We start from the raw sequence: 19,567 nt of genomic DNA, 5'->3' as shown, positions 1-19,567 counted from the left end.
ACATATAAAGCATATATTAACTGTTTATATAGTACTTATAAGTGCTAAATTTGTACATGTAATCCGATGTTATCGACATCCCAGAAATGTATTATAGTTGGGTAACATGTTTAAAGTCCACACATGTTGTAAATGACATTTGCTATCTAATTTTAATTTAAGAAAAGAAAAAAAAAAAAACTCAAGGGCAATAATCTGAAGGAATAATTTGAAGGTTGTAGCTTCTCACATTATGGTACATTATACATCATTATATTATACAACTCTGATTTTTCTGCATTTAAAGCTGACATTGGCGATGCAAAGTTCTATTCATTTCCCAAGGTACAGTCACATAATGGCACAGAGTTGCATGTCAGAACTGCTAAGATAAGTAACAAATACAATCATAAGAGCAGATTTGAAATTTAGGAAATGCTAATGATATATATTATAATTATCTTTTTAGAAATAGTACATGACAATCGATGGATTTAAAGTGCTGATCAATAACAAACCACTCACAGAGCAACATCTTTCCTGAATCAGTACTTCTACTGATCGTGCCCACCCTGATACACTCCTCATTTGCAGCAATTCTCTACGACGTGACTGTGTGACTCTCTATGGAGCCAAACATCCAGAGGCCTGTGATTGACCAGCCAGGAGAAGGGTTGGCTGTGGAGCTGCTGGAGGTGCCAGGGCCTTGGATTCCTAACATTGTGGCACATTAACAGTTCTGAGGACACTGACTTTGTGTGTAGTGCACAGCCAGGCCAGATTTGGCAGTGAAGAAGGCCATGAGCATGGGATAGGAAACACTGGAATGACTTAAGTCTAAATTTACCATTTGGCAGTCGACTCCAAGCACTGGGATGAATCAACTACAGCACTTGCGTGTATGCATGGAAATCCCTTAATTTGCTATGGTCTTTGCACACTGCAAGTTTTGCCATTTAATCTGGATAGCTGTAGTTATTCAGATGTTATTTGAAAGGAAAGATGGGCTCCAGACAAGGCCATGTGAAGCCGCAACCAACAGTGGCCTAGCTTAGCTCAACACAAAGGCTAGAAAAAGGGGGAAACAGCTAGCCTGCATGGTCAAAACAAACAAAATTTTTTGCCCTGCACTTCCTGGATCTCTGCCTGTCTATGACTATTGAATGTTTGATTCACCAAACATTTAGAGACACTCAGTACTTCTGAACAGAACATTAATCTTGTTGCAGCTTATCCGTCTGTGTCACACCTGAGATCAAAGTCAGTGAAAGTGACTTCCGTGTACTGGTGGCACTGCAATTGGGTCCTAAACCAACCTGTTACAAACAGATGCAGAGGAGTGTGCAGAGGAGCGTGGCAAAGCGTTGGTATTTGAGACCGAGGGAATGAGTTGACTGTTTATAGCAGTTTGATTGAAGCAGCTGAAGAATGCGTCCTTCTGTCAATATCTATAAACAGCTTATTGACACTGGCAGCAAGTCTATGATGTGAGTTTCTCCAGGTTTATATTTTTCGATGCTATGCTCAGTGTGGGTTAATGACCACTCCAGTTTGCTCTCTGAGATCTGCTGTAGGCTTGGGTAAAAACATCTGTCTATATAACTTAAGATCAAAGAAGTCTGAGCCAATGAATACTTGTTTCATATGGAACCCCAGCATGCACCACTTGAACTGCTGCTTGAAGCAGGATGTCAACCTCAGAGCTCGCCATGCGTGGGCTCCCGCAGGGGTTTGATGCCATCTTTCACATGTTGCTGTAGTAAGCATCCAGAAAGTGATGATTAATTGACCAGGCTTTTTTTTTTTTTCTCTGAGAAAGACTGAAGGAGATTTATAGCTTTTACTCTAGTTTTACTTTTGCCTGGAGTCAACCATGAGGCCAGACTGTGTTTAAGACCTGAATGCCAGCGAAACAGCTTCACTCTTTCACTTGATAGGAAAGGAGGTTTTCTGGGTAAGACTTAACTGTAGGAGACCTTGGGGCAGACCCAGACCACACTGGAGGGATTACATATCCCACCTGGTCTAGAGCCTCTCAGGATCCCCCAGGATAAAGCCGGTGTGAGAGGCAGACCTTGATAATCAGCGGAAAATGGATAAGTGGATGGATATCAAAACATTTTTGTTGTGAATACATCAAAACAAGCCAGCAAGGCCTGTCTCATCTCAAGGGCTTCTAGACCAGATGTGCTGCCTTTGTTTGCCCAAAAGGACAAAACAAGTGGATTCTTTGCAGCCTTCAGAGTCTGACAAATGTGTGCACTACTCAACTGTCTGATGCCATTCAGGTGACCTTTGTCTACTTGAAAAGTTATGAAATGCCACACACTGTCATAATTACACTCAGCTAGTCATCCATCACAGGTAAAGATGTGAATATGGCCAAGGCAAGGTGCAAGTACTGGGTAAAAGTCAACTCCTCCTTCTTTGTGGTAAGGAAAATTAACTTATACTCTATGAATAGATTTAACATTAATCTAGTACACTATTTTCCAGTAGTCTAACATGTGTTGATGCCAAGACTGTGGTTAAATATTGTCTTATTTGTCCCAGTGGTATTTATATTTTGTCCGCCATTCGAGGGCAGCGTCCTGGTGATAAACTTGAAATGTTGACCTTACAAGCTGTGGAGGGTCACTCAAAGGCACCATTAAGTTTAGTGTCTATGAAGCTGGACTATCATTTGGGGCAGGGGAGCACGTTTAGGTTGTTATGTGGCGGCATCTGTCCCAGACAAAAGCTCCGTATCTGTCACAAACTGGTCCATGTATTTAATGAGAGAAAAACAGAATTCACAAAGAAGAGATTTAAAAAAAAAAACAAAAAAAAACCTTTGAACTTAAACTCCTCATGTCCTTCCTCATGGCTCCTGAACCAGAATTCACACACACACACACACACACACACACACACACACACACACACACACACACACACACACACACAACCATAGCAGGCAGAGGGAGACATCACAGGAACAGGTTCCAATTCAAGGCTTCAATCGATGGAGACGGTATCATATAGCAACTGATACATGCCTTCGTGTGTATTTTTTCTTCAGTAAAGATAAAAATAAACCACACTATAGTCTGACCTTATAAGCTATGGCAAACCTGATAATACCTGTGGTACAAAGTACATTTACTCAACTACTTTAACTAGGTGTACATTTGTGTGATACTTGTGCTTAGAATACTTTTATTTTACAGGCAGTTACTTTTCAGGTTAAGATTTTACAGATGACCTGATAGAAACTGATGCATTACCCAACAGTTCATGAATAGTTCAAATTAGCTCCACGTTGATGAAATAAGTTACATTAAAGTTCTGCTTACACGTTGATTTATCAGTAACGATGCAGTTATATAACTCTGACAGGCGTCATACTGCATAATCAACAGTGCTTTTACTTTGACATTCAAGGATATTTTGCTGCTAAAAAGTCTGTGCTTTTACTTTAGTACATTTTGGAATACAAATCTCTTACATGTAATGGAGTATTTTTAAAGTGTGGCAGTGATTTGAATACTTCTTCCACCACTAGACCTCCCTATACATTCCTTTCAAGTCAAATCTTTAATGCTTTCCCTCCTAATTATTATTCTGCTGTTGTAATCACTTGCTTCTGTTCCCAACGAGTTTTGAAGTCACCAACCTGGTGGCTGAGGCACCGAAGTTCCGGCAGACCCCAGAAAACACTGTGTGTATGTGTGTGTGTTCCACATTGTCTCCAGAGAGATTTGATTTATATCCTGCCTCAGTCTGTTGTTTGGCATCTTCTCACTCCCTGCTACCCTCTGTCCCCCAGAGCAGGAGTGAGCCAGCTCTTCCCATCAAAACACATAATTTCCATGCCAGTGCTCTCACTCAGCCACATATACCAACTTTTAATTTAAACTAGATCATCAACAACAGCAGGGATGATGTAAAGCATTTTAATACAGGTTTTTACAGACACATCAGAGTAGTTTTACCTGTACAGATCAAGCAAATGGTTACCACTATCTATTTTTGGGGCACTATTATAATAAAAACTGAGAATGAAAATAAAAAAGCTAGTATGTTGTCAAAGTTATCTCACTGGGTGCAGAAGGTGACTGCGATCTGTTTTTATATCTCAGGCAAACTGAGATCAAGGCCCAGGGCAAATGAATACACAGCTGGAACAATCATTCATCCCAGCTTCAATTAAAAAAAAAAAAAAAAAAAAAAAAAAAAAAGACAATTTAATATTTGTACACTAATGATGTGGGCACAATGGCCCGGCCTAGAGCCACAAGCATGAATGTCAGTATCAATTTAAAGGAGCTAAAGGGGTGTAATGCTGCAACATCATCCAAAGGTGTTGCCAAAAGACGACAGATCAAAAAGAATTTATGTAAAAGCCAGAGAAATAAAAACAATCTTCAGGGCACTGAGATTGAACAGGCAGACATATGGATAAGCCTCTTCAGTGCTTTGGTCTGATGATGAGAAGAAATCACCTCAGAGGCTGCGGGCTGTTACTCAAATCAATACCTTTTAAAGGGTTTAGACAAGGCACATGAAGGCACTCAAACTCTTTCAGCTTCTGCGTTTGGTGTTGCTACTGTGTGGCTGTTTCACTACGTATAATGTAATCACATGAAAATCCATGGAAAGTTTTTTTTTTAAGCCATAACCTGGTGTGTATACCCAATCATCCAATCCACAATAATGGGCAGAAATAGCTTGCAGCAGAACAGGTGTGAAGTGACGGATAAGACGACTTATCTGCATAAGAGCAAATATACTGTAAAAAAGATCACATTAGCATAGCTTGCCTTGGAACTAAACTCTTGAAGGGAGTTTCTGGCAATGGCACGGAGAGATTAGAAAAAAAAATTATGAGAATAAATAAGCTTGCTTGTTCCTCGAGGCTGCTAACAACACGAGGGTGGTGGTGGTTATGGCAGTGGTGCGGTGTAGCTTCCTGCAGGGCTCACAGCACCATCACTCGTGTCTGATCCCCAATGAAACTGTTTATCCATTAATTTCCTCTTCCTTTAATTGGCAGATGGTGGAGACCCCCCCCCACCCTTCTGAACTAGCCTGCAGGTTTATTAGTCCCACCACAGTGGGCCATCTTCCCCAGCAGCTCGTTCATTTCACTTTGTTGTCAATTCGGGCTGTGAACTTGATGTCTTTGCCCTTTATATCCTGTTTTATTTTACACCCTACCTGATGATTGAATCAAGAGGCAATTAGAGAGAAATTCACCATAAGGAAGAACTGAGGTAATGTTATAGACCAGAGAGACGTGAACTCGTTGTGAAGTCCGCTCTGAACATGCTTCTACTTCAGCATGTAGATGTATGAAAAATGGCAAAAATACTGTACGGTAGAAATATTGTACTTGTAATTTTCTGTCCTATATTTGGTCGTATTGTGTTGTTTTGTTGGAGGTAATTGCCTGTTTTGTTATTTATGTTTTTTCCTGATTGTTAGTGTCCACTGAAGTTGTCAGTAATTACACAGTCTGGAACGGTTTCTGTAGAAACATGGGTACCAATGCTCATCTAGAATGAAACATGACAATACATCAGCACATGCTCATTTTATCAGGTGGAACATTTACCATGTCTATGTATTGTAACATTTACTATTAGCACTTAACGCCGCTGAAGTGCAGTTGAGGCTGATGGGAACGTCGTCCAAAGTAATGGACATAGTGAAATTTTGACCTGATGATGGAACACGATGAAAAGTTAAGGCATCATCAAAGTTATTATAATTCATCCTGGATCCCCAGAGCCATGCAGCTGGCATGGTTAATAAAACCATTTAAATTCTTCTGAACTGACTTTTCATTCGAACATGTTTTCTGAAAACATTCAATGGGCCTGAAATCCATTTGATCGTCGCAGACAGCTCATAAAGTATGTGCCATGTTATCACACATAAAATCACCATGTGTCAAAGTGACAGATGTCCAATACAAGGAATCAGCTTTGTTAAAAATCACACTCATCAATAAAAAAATATATATACATCAAAGTCAGGGAGGTCTTATTACATTTCCAAGCCAGAGAGTGAAATGCATCTTTCATTCTACGGAAAAATATGTCTGATTCATCTGGTATCAGGAGATCTGAGTCTCAAATAAGGGACTGGCTCAGTGGGATGTGTGCTGTAATGTCGTAACTATCAGAACAACTCTTAGCCTAAAAAGTCGAAATACATTCATGAAAGCAGACGCTTGTTAATTTAAGAAATGAACTTTTCAGATTGCATCTTATCAACACAGTGCGGCTCTATGTGTGAACAAACACACACAGTAACGTTTGCTAGCTGCTTTTTTTATGCCATGCTTTTTTTTTTTTTTTTTTTGTACATTCTACCTGTGGATACCTATTTATAGAAAATCATGATATACTATATTATTCTGAGGATACTGGGTTTTCTTTTTTATTCAATTCCATCAAGCATACTATGTAAAATGTCACTTATTAACAATGGCCAATGTTCATATGGTTGATTGCAATAAGCAAATAAAAGCTCCTTTGAACCTGTTCAGTGGCTCCAGACTGCCTTCTTTACATCAGAGCTAAAGGCTGTGTGCTGTGCCTGTTGTCCATACAGCACAAAATGATAAACAACATTGCAGGAGGTCATGTTAGGAAGTGTGGGAGCACAACAGGAATGAAAGGAGGCAGAGGAGAGAGATTGAGTGTACCATGGAAAAGCTATCAACTGCCCCCCACCCCCGACCCCCCACCCCCCCCGCCTCCATCCTCCCCTCCCATTTTCAGCTCAGTGCACTCTTTAGCAGAATTATTGATGGCGCTTGTGAGGTACAGAGGACTGGGATGAAGATGTCTCAATCCCTGGGCAGCAAAACAAGAACTATGGCAAAGGGTGGGGCAGCAGGAGGAACAACACATGCAGTATTTATTGCTGTGTTCAATATGAGGAAAGAGAGGAAGAAAAATGGAAGTGATCTCCAAAGTGGAGCAGAACAGAACTCATCCTCCACTGGTGTTACTGTATTAGCAGTGTTGGAGGAAGCAGTCCGCTGCTTTGCTTCAGTAAATGTGGCAATAACTGAATGAAAGAAATGAAATATAACATGTTGTACTGCAGCGAAATTTTACTCAACCCAAGTAAAAGTAGACGAGTACTTACAGCAACAATGTAGAGCCTAACTGTCCTTTCAGAGTTTTATATTATATATGTTATAATATATTATAAGCAGCAGCCTGCATAATTTATCATATTATGCTGTATTTTTTTTGTATCTAAACACTAATCTGCTTAGCAGCTACAGCTGTCAAATAAATGTAGTGGTGTGAAAAGTACCTCTGAATTGTAGTGGACAAGAAGTTCACTGTACAGAAGTACTTAACACTGCACTAATTGGTGCATTTGGCCACTTGGGGGCACCGGAAACAAGCTGTAAGCATCCCACTGCTCCAATGACAAACAGTTCGACATCCAGCAACATGAACGTTCATTTAGTCCGACATTCACTCTCCTTGTAGCTCTAGTTTGATCTCCACCAATTCATGAGAGAAATATTTAGCTCTTTATACGGTAAATGCTGTTTAGTTGCAGTTGCATTAGCTTTGTCTGGCTGTCCATTTGGTGCTGGGCAGGTTTATCAGAGTCTTTTCATTGTAAACAGCTGACGATAACACTGATGAGAGTCAACCAAAACAATGCACAATAAGACACTAAGAAGACAGACGGCATTAGGGGAACAGTAAGGTAATAAGAATTACCTGTTATTACGAACAATCCCTTTAACATGCAATGTGATCCATTGTTAATGAGAAATATTAATAACAGCAACTTTAAGTACAGTACCCTTACAGTCCCCCCCCCGTGTGTTATTGATACCACATCGATGAACCGAGAAAACAAAAACAAATCAATGTGTCACAAGGAATATTTCAAGAAAACACACAAGAAGTTTACTTCTTTTGCAAAAATGAATTCAAGTGTGACTGTTTTCTGTCAGATGCAAAATTAACTCGGACTTTGTGGTTTTCAGTCAGCACCCGAAGAGAGGTTTAACTTCAAAGTGTTTCATTTCGACAGAAGAGAGTGGGCGAAATATGGGGATGACATGCAACAAAAGGCCTGGGAGAGTTTTCACCGCAGGATATTCACCTGTACATGGGACAGACTCTCGGACTCCAGGAAGCTGGACAGAGCATTTTATGTATTATATAGAAAATAGTAGCACTTCATAACAAAGGTCATGGTAGATTGCACATGTAAGCACCCCTGGTCGATTAACAATGTATGTTCACAGGTTGTTTCAGGTGTGAAAGGGGTTCGGGGGTTGAAAGAGATGGGCTGTGTTTTTTTTTTTTTTTTTCGCTGAAGATGTCCTGTTTCTTCAGTTTCATCATGCTTACAGTACCTTACTCATCTCCTCCTCAAGCTTACTGCTAAGTTTCTTTTCTCTATTCCCAGGATGTACAGTACGTCGTGCGTGCTCTTCACACTGCGAGTGGATAAGAAGACAACCGAAGGATGAAGAGGAGAGACATGATTTCAGTAAAATAAACCAGAAGGATGCTTTGATTGTGGTTCTCTGTCTCTGAGCTTTTGTAATTGCACCTTTATGTGTCTCATACAAAGACAACGAGGGTTAAACGTTTTTTTAGGATTTTTTTTTTCTGAGGCCGTCCTTGACGACTGGTCTTGATTAGAACAAGAGATTACAAATGCTCTGTCCTCTTTGCTTCCATCTATGGTCTATCAGTGACATTAACATTCCATACCTCGAGCCCCTTTTCAATCACTACCCCAGAGAGATGACAGTTAATGAAACTCACCGCCCCAAGATTCATCAATGAACTCATAAACACCAGCCCCCCATAATGTTTATTCATAACATGTGCAAGAGAAAAGCATGATTCAAGGCAGACAGACAAACAGTATGGCCAGCGTCTCTTTTGATGAATGCCCTGGTCCTGGAGAACGTCCCCGTGATCCCTGTTTATAGGAATGAGATCATCAGCAGAAGGTGACTTTTAATAGTATGGTCTTATCATGAAACAACAGTGATTTAAACGAGGCAGCTGGCTTAAACCTTCTGTCCATTAGGAGGATTATTGAATACATACGGTATCTTATAAATAATTCAATCAGCTTATTTTTGTGCTCCAGCTGCCTAACTGATGTATAACCAATCAATGAGTGATTTCAAAGGCCCTCCAAGGCAGCTTTCCCAACAGAGGTACACATGAAGATGATATTGTATTAACTCTTATGAGATATTCAACTATTTTAATCATCACCTTTATGTTTCTGACAATCATTGCCATCTATAGCCTTTTGTTTTCTTTTTCTCATCCTCTTAGTGCTGGTGTTGCCCCTGACTGCCGTACAGCACATCTCATATGTCATTCAGTTCATATGTGTTTATGAGACCCTCTAGAGGAACATTAACAGCATCACATCAAAATAAACCATTCTATCTAATGCTGATATAAGAACATGTCATCCCATGGATTGCACTATGAATAGCACAGGTGTTGATTTTATCTCCATCTTTCGAAGCCACAAACTGCATTTTCAGTTTTGCATTGAGTTGATTTTGTTCAATGGAAATTTGATTTTTCAGATGTTGTGTTGGAGAGCACTACAGTCAGAGGTGGAGGTAGTAGTCAGATCCTTTACTTAGGTAGTTGTAGGTAAATCCTTCATTCAAACCCATAGTGAAATAACCTGCCGGAAGTATTATCAGCAAAATTTACACGAGGTATCAAAAGTAAAAGTACTAATTAAACAGAAAAGATGGTCCCTGTTGAAGTATTTCACTATTATATATGATAGTTTTTGATTAATAATACTATTGCATTAATGTGAATGTTGCATTTTACTGCTGGATGTGTTTATGGTTGAGCTCATTTCAACTTTGCTGTGGAAATCAATAAATGTTGAAAAAATGCATTTTCCAGCTAATCCAAGAGGGTTTTTAATAGTTTATGTAGATTAAGGAGATGTTCATGTTCTTGTGTCCACCACCTGTAAGTTGCTTCACGAAGGTGAGCAAGAAGACTTAAGAATAAACTGAAAGCACAGTATGTATAAAAGTGTAGTATTGTGTAGTATGTTGTATTAATTAAAATGAATTCATGTGAAGAACCTTTTTCCTATCAAAGGCCATTTCTTATTTAAAACAACCTTTGAGGAACAAACTTGTTGGTACTCGCAGAAATTTTTCATGGGGGAGGACACATGGGCGGGGGTCTGTCAGTGGTGATTTGGCGGCACCTGAAAAGCTCAGGTGCATTGAAGGGGAGGGGGAGGGGGCTGCTTGCTTGGTGAAGTTGAAGCCGTGGCAACTGGAAAGAGGTCACACTGTGCATTTTCCTACTGTGCAAGAACAAAAGCCTGTAATGACATGTGGATGTGCTGGGGAGTATGAAAAACTCCTCCAGGCATTTGGCGAGAGGTTGAAGGACATGAACAAAAAGAATTGAGCGTATTTGCTATGGAACCAACTGATGTGCCTGACAACCTACAACATGAACTCACTGAGCAAAGCAAGGACCTTCTAGCAGCTCTTTTCAAAACGGACTCTTGCAAAGATGCCGTTCTGCTCAAAACTGACCATGACCATGATCATCTCTACTGCCTGACATCAGACGCCTCCCCAAAGAGAAGCAGGCTCAGTCAACACAGAGGTTAGTCTGATATATGTATTCAATAATTAAGTATAGGCAAGAGATGGCCAGGGGGGCCAAGGCCACCCTGATACAATTGAACATCCCCCTCCCCCTAATCGCATATGTATAATAAGCTCCTCAGGTGCTTCCCAATCACCAGTGACCCCGCTAAAGGATGTTATAAAAATTTGAATAGCCCTTGATAGTGAAAAGGTTCCCCAGCCCTTATCCACTATTTTATGTTATCACTGACAAAAAGTAATTGCTTTTTGTCTTTGTGAATTGCCTTGTGGGTCAGATTAAACAGTCTTGCTGGCCATATACAGCACAGAGGCCAGAGGTTCCCCACCCCCCTATTAAATTATTTACAGTATGAGAAATAAAGTATAAAAACAAACCTGCATTGATTCAGTCACAGCCTTCCAAAACACCCTTTCAGTGTCACACTCAGTGTTTCGTCCCTGCCAGTCACTTCGTGGTTGGAGTTATTCCACTGATGCAAACAGTTCGGTCACCATGCTGATGAGAGCTGACACCTCAGATACCAAGACTTCCTTCAATGCCATGAAATGACAAGTTTGTGAAACTAGACGCTGTGCCACATGTTCTGATAATAAGTGAGTGACGTCTTATGCAGCTACAACTGCACAACTCCATCTTCATCATTAATGAATACATACTGTACTATGTAATATATGTTCTATATCCATTGCTGTACTGATTGCTGAAGCCCTTTACATACATTCTGAAGTTTAATGAATTAATAACAGCATTCTGCAGTTTTGTTCTGCAATTTGCTGCCCTCTGTTGTTATCCAGCCTGTCCGCTTCAGTGCAACTGCAACACACTTTAGTCATATTGAGAAATTAGGAAAAGAGGAACCTTTGCTGTTCCAGAAATAGGTCAACCAAAGTCTGACTCAGGTCAGCTATTGTGATGGACCCAAACATAGCTACACATGTACTCATAGTTGATCATACTCAAGCTAAATATAGTGCTATGATGTATCCACTGGGTTGGAGAGCACAGTCAGTCAGTCAGTGGTTAGTTACAGAACAGTAAGAAGTATCAAAACATCAGACAAAATGTGAAAAACTGCAGTACAAATATATGAAAGAGAACCACAGGAAACAAAGATCCACTCAACCACACAAAGCATGACAGAAGAGAGAAAACATCTACTACACTGTGTTTCCAGCTCAACCTCTTCTGTTTCTAATGGTAGTTTCAGTGCAAGTTTTATTGTAACTGCAGTGAAATGTCCAAGTCTTCTCCAAGTATTTTCACTGCAGCTGTCAAGCTCCCTCTTTATGTTAGAACGCTGTAAAGCTGAGAGACATAATCTGTAGCTGTAACTGATAATATGACATAGAAGAGGAAGCTGTTTGACCACTCATCATTGTAACACGCCCTAAGGCACAACTTCCTGCTTGTGTGTGTTTGTGGTTTCGACAGAAGAAGACACACACACACACACACACAGAGAGAGAGAGAGAGACAGAGAGAGAGAGAGAGAGAGAGAGAGTAGGTGGACTGGATGGGAAATGTTTTTGACAGCTTCTAAAAAAGTGACAGAAGTTGCAGCTGGCAGCAGCAAAGAGCAGGGTGATGGAGCCACAAGAGATCAGAGAGGGATATTTGGTGAAAAAGGTAAGAATAACTACAAGAAGATACAATCCGCTTCATCGCATAGCATTGGTGAAGCTTGAATATGAGCTTGGACGAGTCAAACACTGACAAGATTGCAGCAGAATTGATAACTTTATGATCTCTCCTGGTAAAAAGTAGAAACATTGTGAGTTAAAAGAGATACAAAACTATTAAATGTATCAGATTCATACGAGGCTTTTGAAGAAATCACTGCTGAAGTGGTGTTTAATGCTGTCACTGTTGCATCAGTCACCCACACTGCAACAAAAATAAATAAATAAGCATTTTGAAAATGTCCGACCAGACAAACAACGCTGGTAAAGAGGAATATTCGAAGTCAAAGCAGCACCTAGAGGATCAGATGTGCATGTCACTTGAAATTCGCTGCATAACACGCAACTACACACTTCTGTTCTACAGTTGCTACAAAAAATCCAAGTTCCTGCTTCTGTCTACAACCAAGGGTAAAATACGAAATGTGTTTTGTAGCTTGTTTTCCACACTTTATTCTACATACAGACAGATTTGCAGTTAACAAATCGAAGAATCCTGTGACCCGAAACAAACGCTCTTTTTGCAATATGCCATGAGAATACTGCGAAGTCACAAACACTCAACACATTCCAGCTGCTTTCACAAGCAAAGACAGAGGATGAATGTATAAACACTGTTTATAGCCAACATTCACACATCAGCCAATGCATCTTAAAAATGCGGTGAGAATGTGTTTGTTTCACACTTTAAACCTACGCACAGGTGTTTTTCTGCATTGAGCAAAGTCTGATTTTTTTTCTCTACACACCCAACATGCCAATCAAAGGCACACTTAGAAACTGTATCTTAATGAGTTGCTTTTGTGTGCTCAGACATAACTTTATTACCCTGTATGTTCTTTTTGTGTTGTCCTTTATTGTGAAGCACTTTGCAAACTCTGTTTAAAAGTGTATGTCAGTAACTAACCCATTATTGAATGTCTTTCTCTTGTTCGATGGTATTGTTTGAGATATCATGGCAGATGTGTTTTATCTTATGAACAGTCCGTAGACACTACTGTTGCTATGAATAGCCATAGCTGTGTATAATGGTCACGCCTGCAGATCGTTAAGACATTGTCAGAGAACATTTCTTCTGCATGGAAAGAGTGGAACAGACACAGGTATTATGCAAACATGGTGCATTTATTCCTGACTTACTGTGGGAGTGTCAATGAAAACACAGTCAAACACACAGATTAAAGACAGACATTTCAACATTAAAGGATAAAATGGTAATTTTCTGTATTTTCTTACTGCCAACAATGAATTGATCCAACTATTAAGTTGTCATTGTAGCCAAACTGACTTACAGAAGCTCATTCTTCTGTACCAAATACGTTGTTATTGTTGTTGTCATTGTTGTTCTAAAATACATCAATGCACCACACTGTTGCACTGCGACATGTTCCCTTATTAGGGTGAACGTGGCCACGGTAGTCTATTTTGAATCAATGCAGCACCAAATGTGTCTCGATCTGCGACTGAAAATAGTCCCTAATTAATCCACTATTTACTCCTGTTTAAGTATTGTTTACTAAAATCTACAATGCCCGTCTTATCTAGAAAATGACTACTCAGTTTTAGTATTTAAACCATACACAGTGTTATGTATGGACGAATATATGAATAGTTCAACATCCTGCTTCACACAGTGGAGTATGTGAATGACAAGATAGAAGACTACGTCTGTTCAGAAGACAAAGGCTGATATTCCTCCACCATAATATTAGATATTTCTGTTATATTATTTATCCCCTGTGTGGTTGAATTTGATGAGCACAGCCATAATTCTGTGGTGTTCTTGTGGTGGTTGAAGGCATATGTTCCACAGCAGATATACTTTGGGAGGACTTTGTACATAAGTTACATAACTTTAAATGTTATACATTCCCAAAAGCATGGCTTTCTTAAAGAAAAAAAAAAAGACACACTTATTAAACAACTTGCTTATGTTCCCTGAGGGAGTGCAGGAAGCAGAAGACACTGTCAGCATGATAGTTTGCTTTAACCAAACCAAGTGACATGGAACATATATAAAACCCAAACCCAAACTGCTCCACAGAGCGACTGCCAGTCAGTGATTCCTCTTCCTCATACGCAGGCTATTACCAGAACTGCTAAATGTAGACTGATTTCTGCATTTTCATGCAGCTGGTAAATGCTGATCAGATAAGAGCTGTCTGCTTTCATTTTTTAACCCTGCATGCTAATTGTTCACTTCATGCCACCAAACTCAGCGTCTGAAACGACACACAAAGCAAAAGAGGAACATTCATTTGAACTCAAAATTTAGTATTTCTCATGTTACATCATCTGAGAAAGAACTCTCTAACTCTCTTGTTTTGTGGGAAACTTTCTTACTTTTAAGTGATGAGTGACCTTCAAAGCCCTGCACTCCGCCTCAGATTTGAAGGTCACTGTTGTCAAGTAAGGCTTGTGATGTTTGGTGCTATTCCTCGTGTTACTTGCGCAAGGGAGAGGATGAAGAGCATATCAGGCTCACGTACCTTTACTGATGACCGAGAAATGTTAAAATACACACAGATCAAAATATTCACTTAATGTGCAACTGTAACAACTACATACTCGACAATGCTTTCGCGCTTGTGCTCAAGGCTGCCTGTTGTCACCTGTCTCATTGATCCTCAGGGTACAGTGCTAAACTCCTGGAAGGCAGTGTGGGTGGTGCTGTCAGACGACGGGGTGGAATTCTATAAAAAGAAAACAGACCGTTCTCCGAAAGGAATGATTCCACTAAAGGGAGCCACACTCATCAGTCCTTGCCAGGATTTTGGCAAGAGGATGGTAAGAAAATGTCAAGAGTACCTGCTGAAAATCTGAACCAGCACTGAAGGTTTAGAGATGTGAACATGGCACTTAGGGCAGAATGTTTAAGATTAGTCACAGAGTGCAAGAGTAGATTTAATGTTTAAGAAAATTTGATCAATTTGAGGAAACTGATGAGCAGCCATTTCTGTTGTTGGTTTTCCTAATATCTAATGGAAAATCTCAAGAGTTAACAGAAAATGTAAGTGTGACTGATTCGTAATGCTCCGTTTAGTTGGTTTTCAAGATTACCACAGACAAGAAGCAGGATCATTTCTTCCAAGCCTCACATGTGGAGGAGAGGGAGCTGTGGGTGAAGGACATCAAGAGAGCCATTACCTGCATACAAGGGGGAAGAAAGTTCGCCAGGAGGTCCACACGACGCTCCATTCGCCTGCCAGACACAATCAACCTGAGGTATGTTCAGTAAAATCTCATTGGTGGTTAGGTGGGTGGTGGGTAGGTGGTGGTTTACAATGATAATGGTGAAAGACTACTCATAATTTTTACTTGTGAGTCCTTGATTTCAGATAGAGGGAGATGAAACCAGGTTCTTTCGCAGTCAGCTATCGATAGTGACCTAATTAAGCTAACGTCAACTATGTGAGTTACTGTAAAAGTCTCTGTGACTGATGATCAGGGACACCATTTTAAGTATTAAGAAAGATGTAAGATCACACTGTTCATTCTAACATACCCTGGTTTGGTTTGGTTTATTACAGGAAATCATGCATCAACACGAAACACAGAGGTTAAATTTATGCTTCAGCGTTGTTTCAAACACATCCTCATACCGAAATGACTGCCAGTGACTCCCAAAACAACAAATATCTCCATTTGAGAGTAGCAATGACAAGCCAGTACGACAAAGGTCTGCCTTAATTTTTGTATCATTGATGCTCTAACACAAGCACAGTATTTAACACAAAATGGGTCAACATTGACTTTCGGTTTCACACGGGACACAAACAGTGTCCCACCCCACCTTCCTCCAAATGCGAACTTTTTTGCCCTTTATAATACGACACCCAACTAGCACGTTAGCATTAGGTAGCTTGCAGCTTGTGGTAGAGCCAGTAAACACACCGTTTGAGCCGTGCAGTTTTGACTTTGGACACAAACTTCCAAAGTCTTTATTTGAGACCATTCATTCTTACAAGCAGAGCACAGCAGGTCAGCACATGAACAAAATGTGAGCTTTACACTCTCATGGTTTGGCACAGGGACTTGGTGAAACTTGGTGATAGAATGATGGTATGGTGAAACCTGTTAAGAGTGTTCACATTGTGTTTTCTCAGTGAGCTGTACACTCTGATGAAAGACCAAGATGATGGAGTGAGAGAGTTAAAACTGGAGCAGGAGAATCGAGTCTTCAACCACTGCTTCACTGGTACTGTTGTCTTGGTTTTATTGATGTTACAGGTGCGGAAGAAGTTATTATTTTTATCTTCTAACAGTCTCGCTCCTTTTGCACAGGTGCAACAGTGGTAGAGTGGCTGATTTCAAAGGGAAAAGCAAGAAACAGGCCTGAGGCCCTCATGTTAGCAACAGGGCTCATGAATGAGGGTTTTCTCCAGCCTGCAGGCGACCTGTCAAAAGAGGGAGCAGAGAGCGGAGAGCAGTCGGTCTTCTTAGATGATACAAATGCTCTTTATTACTTTGTAAGTCCAGCTGAGTGTTGAAAAGAATTTATTTCAAGAATTTCATCATTACTGTAAAAGGAAATTGTGTATGTCTCAGTCTTTTTCCAGTAAGACAAATGTTGGCACGTGGTCAGTATTAACAAGGTTGAGTGAGTGGGATCATGGACGATGTTTAATGTGTATCTGTGTGTGTGTGTGTGTGTGTGTGTGTGTGTGCATGGCTGTGCTTTGTGGCAGGCAGACAGTGGGTTCTTCTGTGAAGGCTACTCCAGTGATGAAGATGTCCTTGTGAAGGAGGAATTCAGAGGAAACATCATAAAACAGGGCTGTTTGCTGAAACAGGTGATTCAGAAAGCAAGCAAAAGTGTCACTGTGTTTTTTTGTGCGTTTACAAGGTGTCAGCTCTGTGGCATCTCTTGATGTGAAGCCGCACTTTTCAATGCAGTTCTCACGTTCACAAACATGTAGATTAAAATAACACACACCAGCCCTGTAGATGAAAGTGTCAGCTTTTATTTTATTTTTTTTCCTGTTGCAATTAGAAAAGTCATTTGTCACTTTCCTCCACAGCAGCCCTGTGGGGGGAAGTGAGAACTTTTTTTCTTTCTCTTTTTTGTTATTACAGTTATGCAAGTTGTCGTGTTCACTGAAAGAGGAAGTCTCCTTCACAGTCGCCTGACACAATGCCATGTTTGCCGTTTGGCGTTCAGTAAATCAGATGAAGCATGTGCTGTGTTCTTTCATCACAGGGACATCGGAGAAAAAACTGGAAGGTGCGAAAATTCATACTGAGGGATGACCCTGCTTTTATGCATTATTATGATCCTACAAAGGTAAATATATTGACGTGGACAAGCAGAAATAAGAATAAGAGTTTCTTTGTCTCACATGTTTTTTTTTTGTTTTTCCTACTTTCTGCCTCCTTTCTTTCTTTGTGTCAGGGTGATGACCCGCTTGGCTCCATCCATCTCCGTGGCTCTGTGGTTACAGCTGTGGAGTATGTGCCTGATGGTGAGTGAGACGGTTGTGGCAGGATACGCATGCCCTGTATTGCTTTCCACTGTGACAGACTGTGACCAGGAAATATAATTGCTGTTTTTACTGTCAGTGGTTTCTCTTCAGCCCGTCCCTCTTAACTTCTTTTCCTCTTTTCCTGGTCTCAGCCAAAAAATACGACATTGATGGCAACCTCTTTGAGATCATCACCTCAGATGAGACTCACTACTTCCTCCAAGCTGCTACAGCTGAAGAAAGAAAGGATTGGATCAAAGCAGTACAGGCGGTGTCGAAAAGCGGGAAATAACAGGAGCGGTGAAGCAGCTGTGCAAAATATGCCAGCCACAGTTGAACCTCTTGACTGTAAAATCCCATGTTTGAAATGTCTATAATTACATTTAATAGTGTGTTGGCTAAGAATAACTGAATTAATACCACAATGTAGTGCTGTGTCAATCTAGTAACTGGCAAGTTTCACTCCTCTATACACTATCATACTAATGTTATAATGGTTTTGTGCAGTGACGAATTAAAGAGAAATAAAAGTCTTGACTAAACTGAGGCTTTGTCATAAATGTCTAATTACATTTTTGTGCACAGATGATGTCACAATATTGTGATGTGTGCCAAGATAAAGCTAAATTGGTAGCACAGTATAGTTGAGTAATAATGAGGTAATAAGGGGTAATATCTTGGAACAACAGGTATAATAATGCCGAACCACGGTAATTACACAGTTAATAAACTGTAATTACACAGTTAATAACCTGGGATTATTTTGGGAATAACAATGAGAAAATTATGGTAGTATCAATATTTGTTCACTGTGATAAATATTACGGTAGAAACATGAAACAGAAATGTTAGAATATTAGTAATAAAGATGTAAGAACAAGTTAACAATCATCGTGAACAGTATTGTTATTCTGCTCACAATAATTTGACAATAAATAACGTCATGTTTTAAAAATTCTTACGGCAAGAAATACAGGAGTGGTGACAGGAGAAGCATTTGGATGGATTTCCAAACTCTTTGTTGTCAATCTCTCTGGCTGCTCTCTTGTAGCTGCTGCTGTGATATCCTCCTCCTCAGTTTTCTTATTATTTTGGACAATATCAGGATCTACAAATGCACAGATCCAGTGATCCCAGTTTTGTGTACTGGTCTTGTTTTCTGTCTGCATGACGGGGCCGTCTCTGAGCTGTGGACTGGCTCTGTCCATAGTGAATGAAGGAAGTTGCCCACTGAGGTGGACAGGGACATGAGACCTTTTATCACCTTATGAGTACTACTGTTATATCTTTTCATGGCCCTAAGACAACACATTCTTATATCTAAAATATACGGCATTGTATAACCTTTAACGTTGTCAGTCTCCTCCTGAGAGGTTCTGCCTTCACCGGCCTCCTGCCCAACCTCCAGGGGAGTTCCACCTTCGCCGCAGGCCAGCAGAGGGGCTCCACCTATGCCAGCCTCCAGTGAAACCTCCAGAGGGGTTTCGCCTTTGTCGCCGGCCTCCTGCCAGACTTCCTGTGCTGTTCCACTCATCTGTCCAGCCCCAGGCTATCAGCCTGAGGTGTCCTGCACCATCCACGTCCTGTCCCCAGGCTACCTGCCCGAGGTTCCCAGCTCTGCTCCTGTCCAGCCCTCCATTCTTCAGGTCCTTGACCACTTTCCTCTATCAGCCCAGTATTTAAGCTGCTCTCCCACACTCACTCAGTGACAGATTGTTCTTTGTTTCCAGCATTCATGATTGGACTGACCTGTTGTTTCTGAACTTCGCCGCCTTCGACA

The 19,567-nt window shown here is 40.5% G+C and overlaps 1 protein-coding gene across 1 annotated transcript; it reads left to right on the top strand.

The window, feature by feature from the left end:
* Window positions 1-12,141: 12,141 nt before the first annotated feature.
* plek (pleckstrin) lies at window positions 12,142-18,332 on the top strand. Its single transcript, XM_076742281.1, has 9 exons — window positions 12,142-12,272; window positions 14,957-15,112; window positions 15,369-15,550; window positions 16,432-16,523; window positions 16,610-16,794; window positions 17,014-17,118; window positions 17,526-17,609; window positions 17,718-17,787; window positions 17,940-18,332. Exons 1-9 carry the CDS (start codon window positions 12,231-12,233, stop codon window positions 18,077-18,079), a joined length of 1,056 nt encoding a protein of 351 aa, XP_076598396.1. The 5' UTR covers window positions 12,142-12,230; the 3' UTR covers window positions 18,080-18,332.
* The last annotated feature ends 1,235 nt before the right edge of the window (window positions 18,333-19,567 follow it).

This window comes from Chaetodon auriga, chromosome 11, assembly GCF_051107435.1.
Source record: "Chaetodon auriga isolate fChaAug3 chromosome 11, fChaAug3.hap1, whole genome shotgun sequence".
Taxonomy (NCBI): Eukaryota; Metazoa; Chordata; class Actinopteri; order Chaetodontiformes; family Chaetodontidae; genus Chaetodon; species Chaetodon auriga.
Note: the sequence above shows the minus strand (reverse complement) of the source record. Positions and strands in the feature narration are given on the sequence as shown.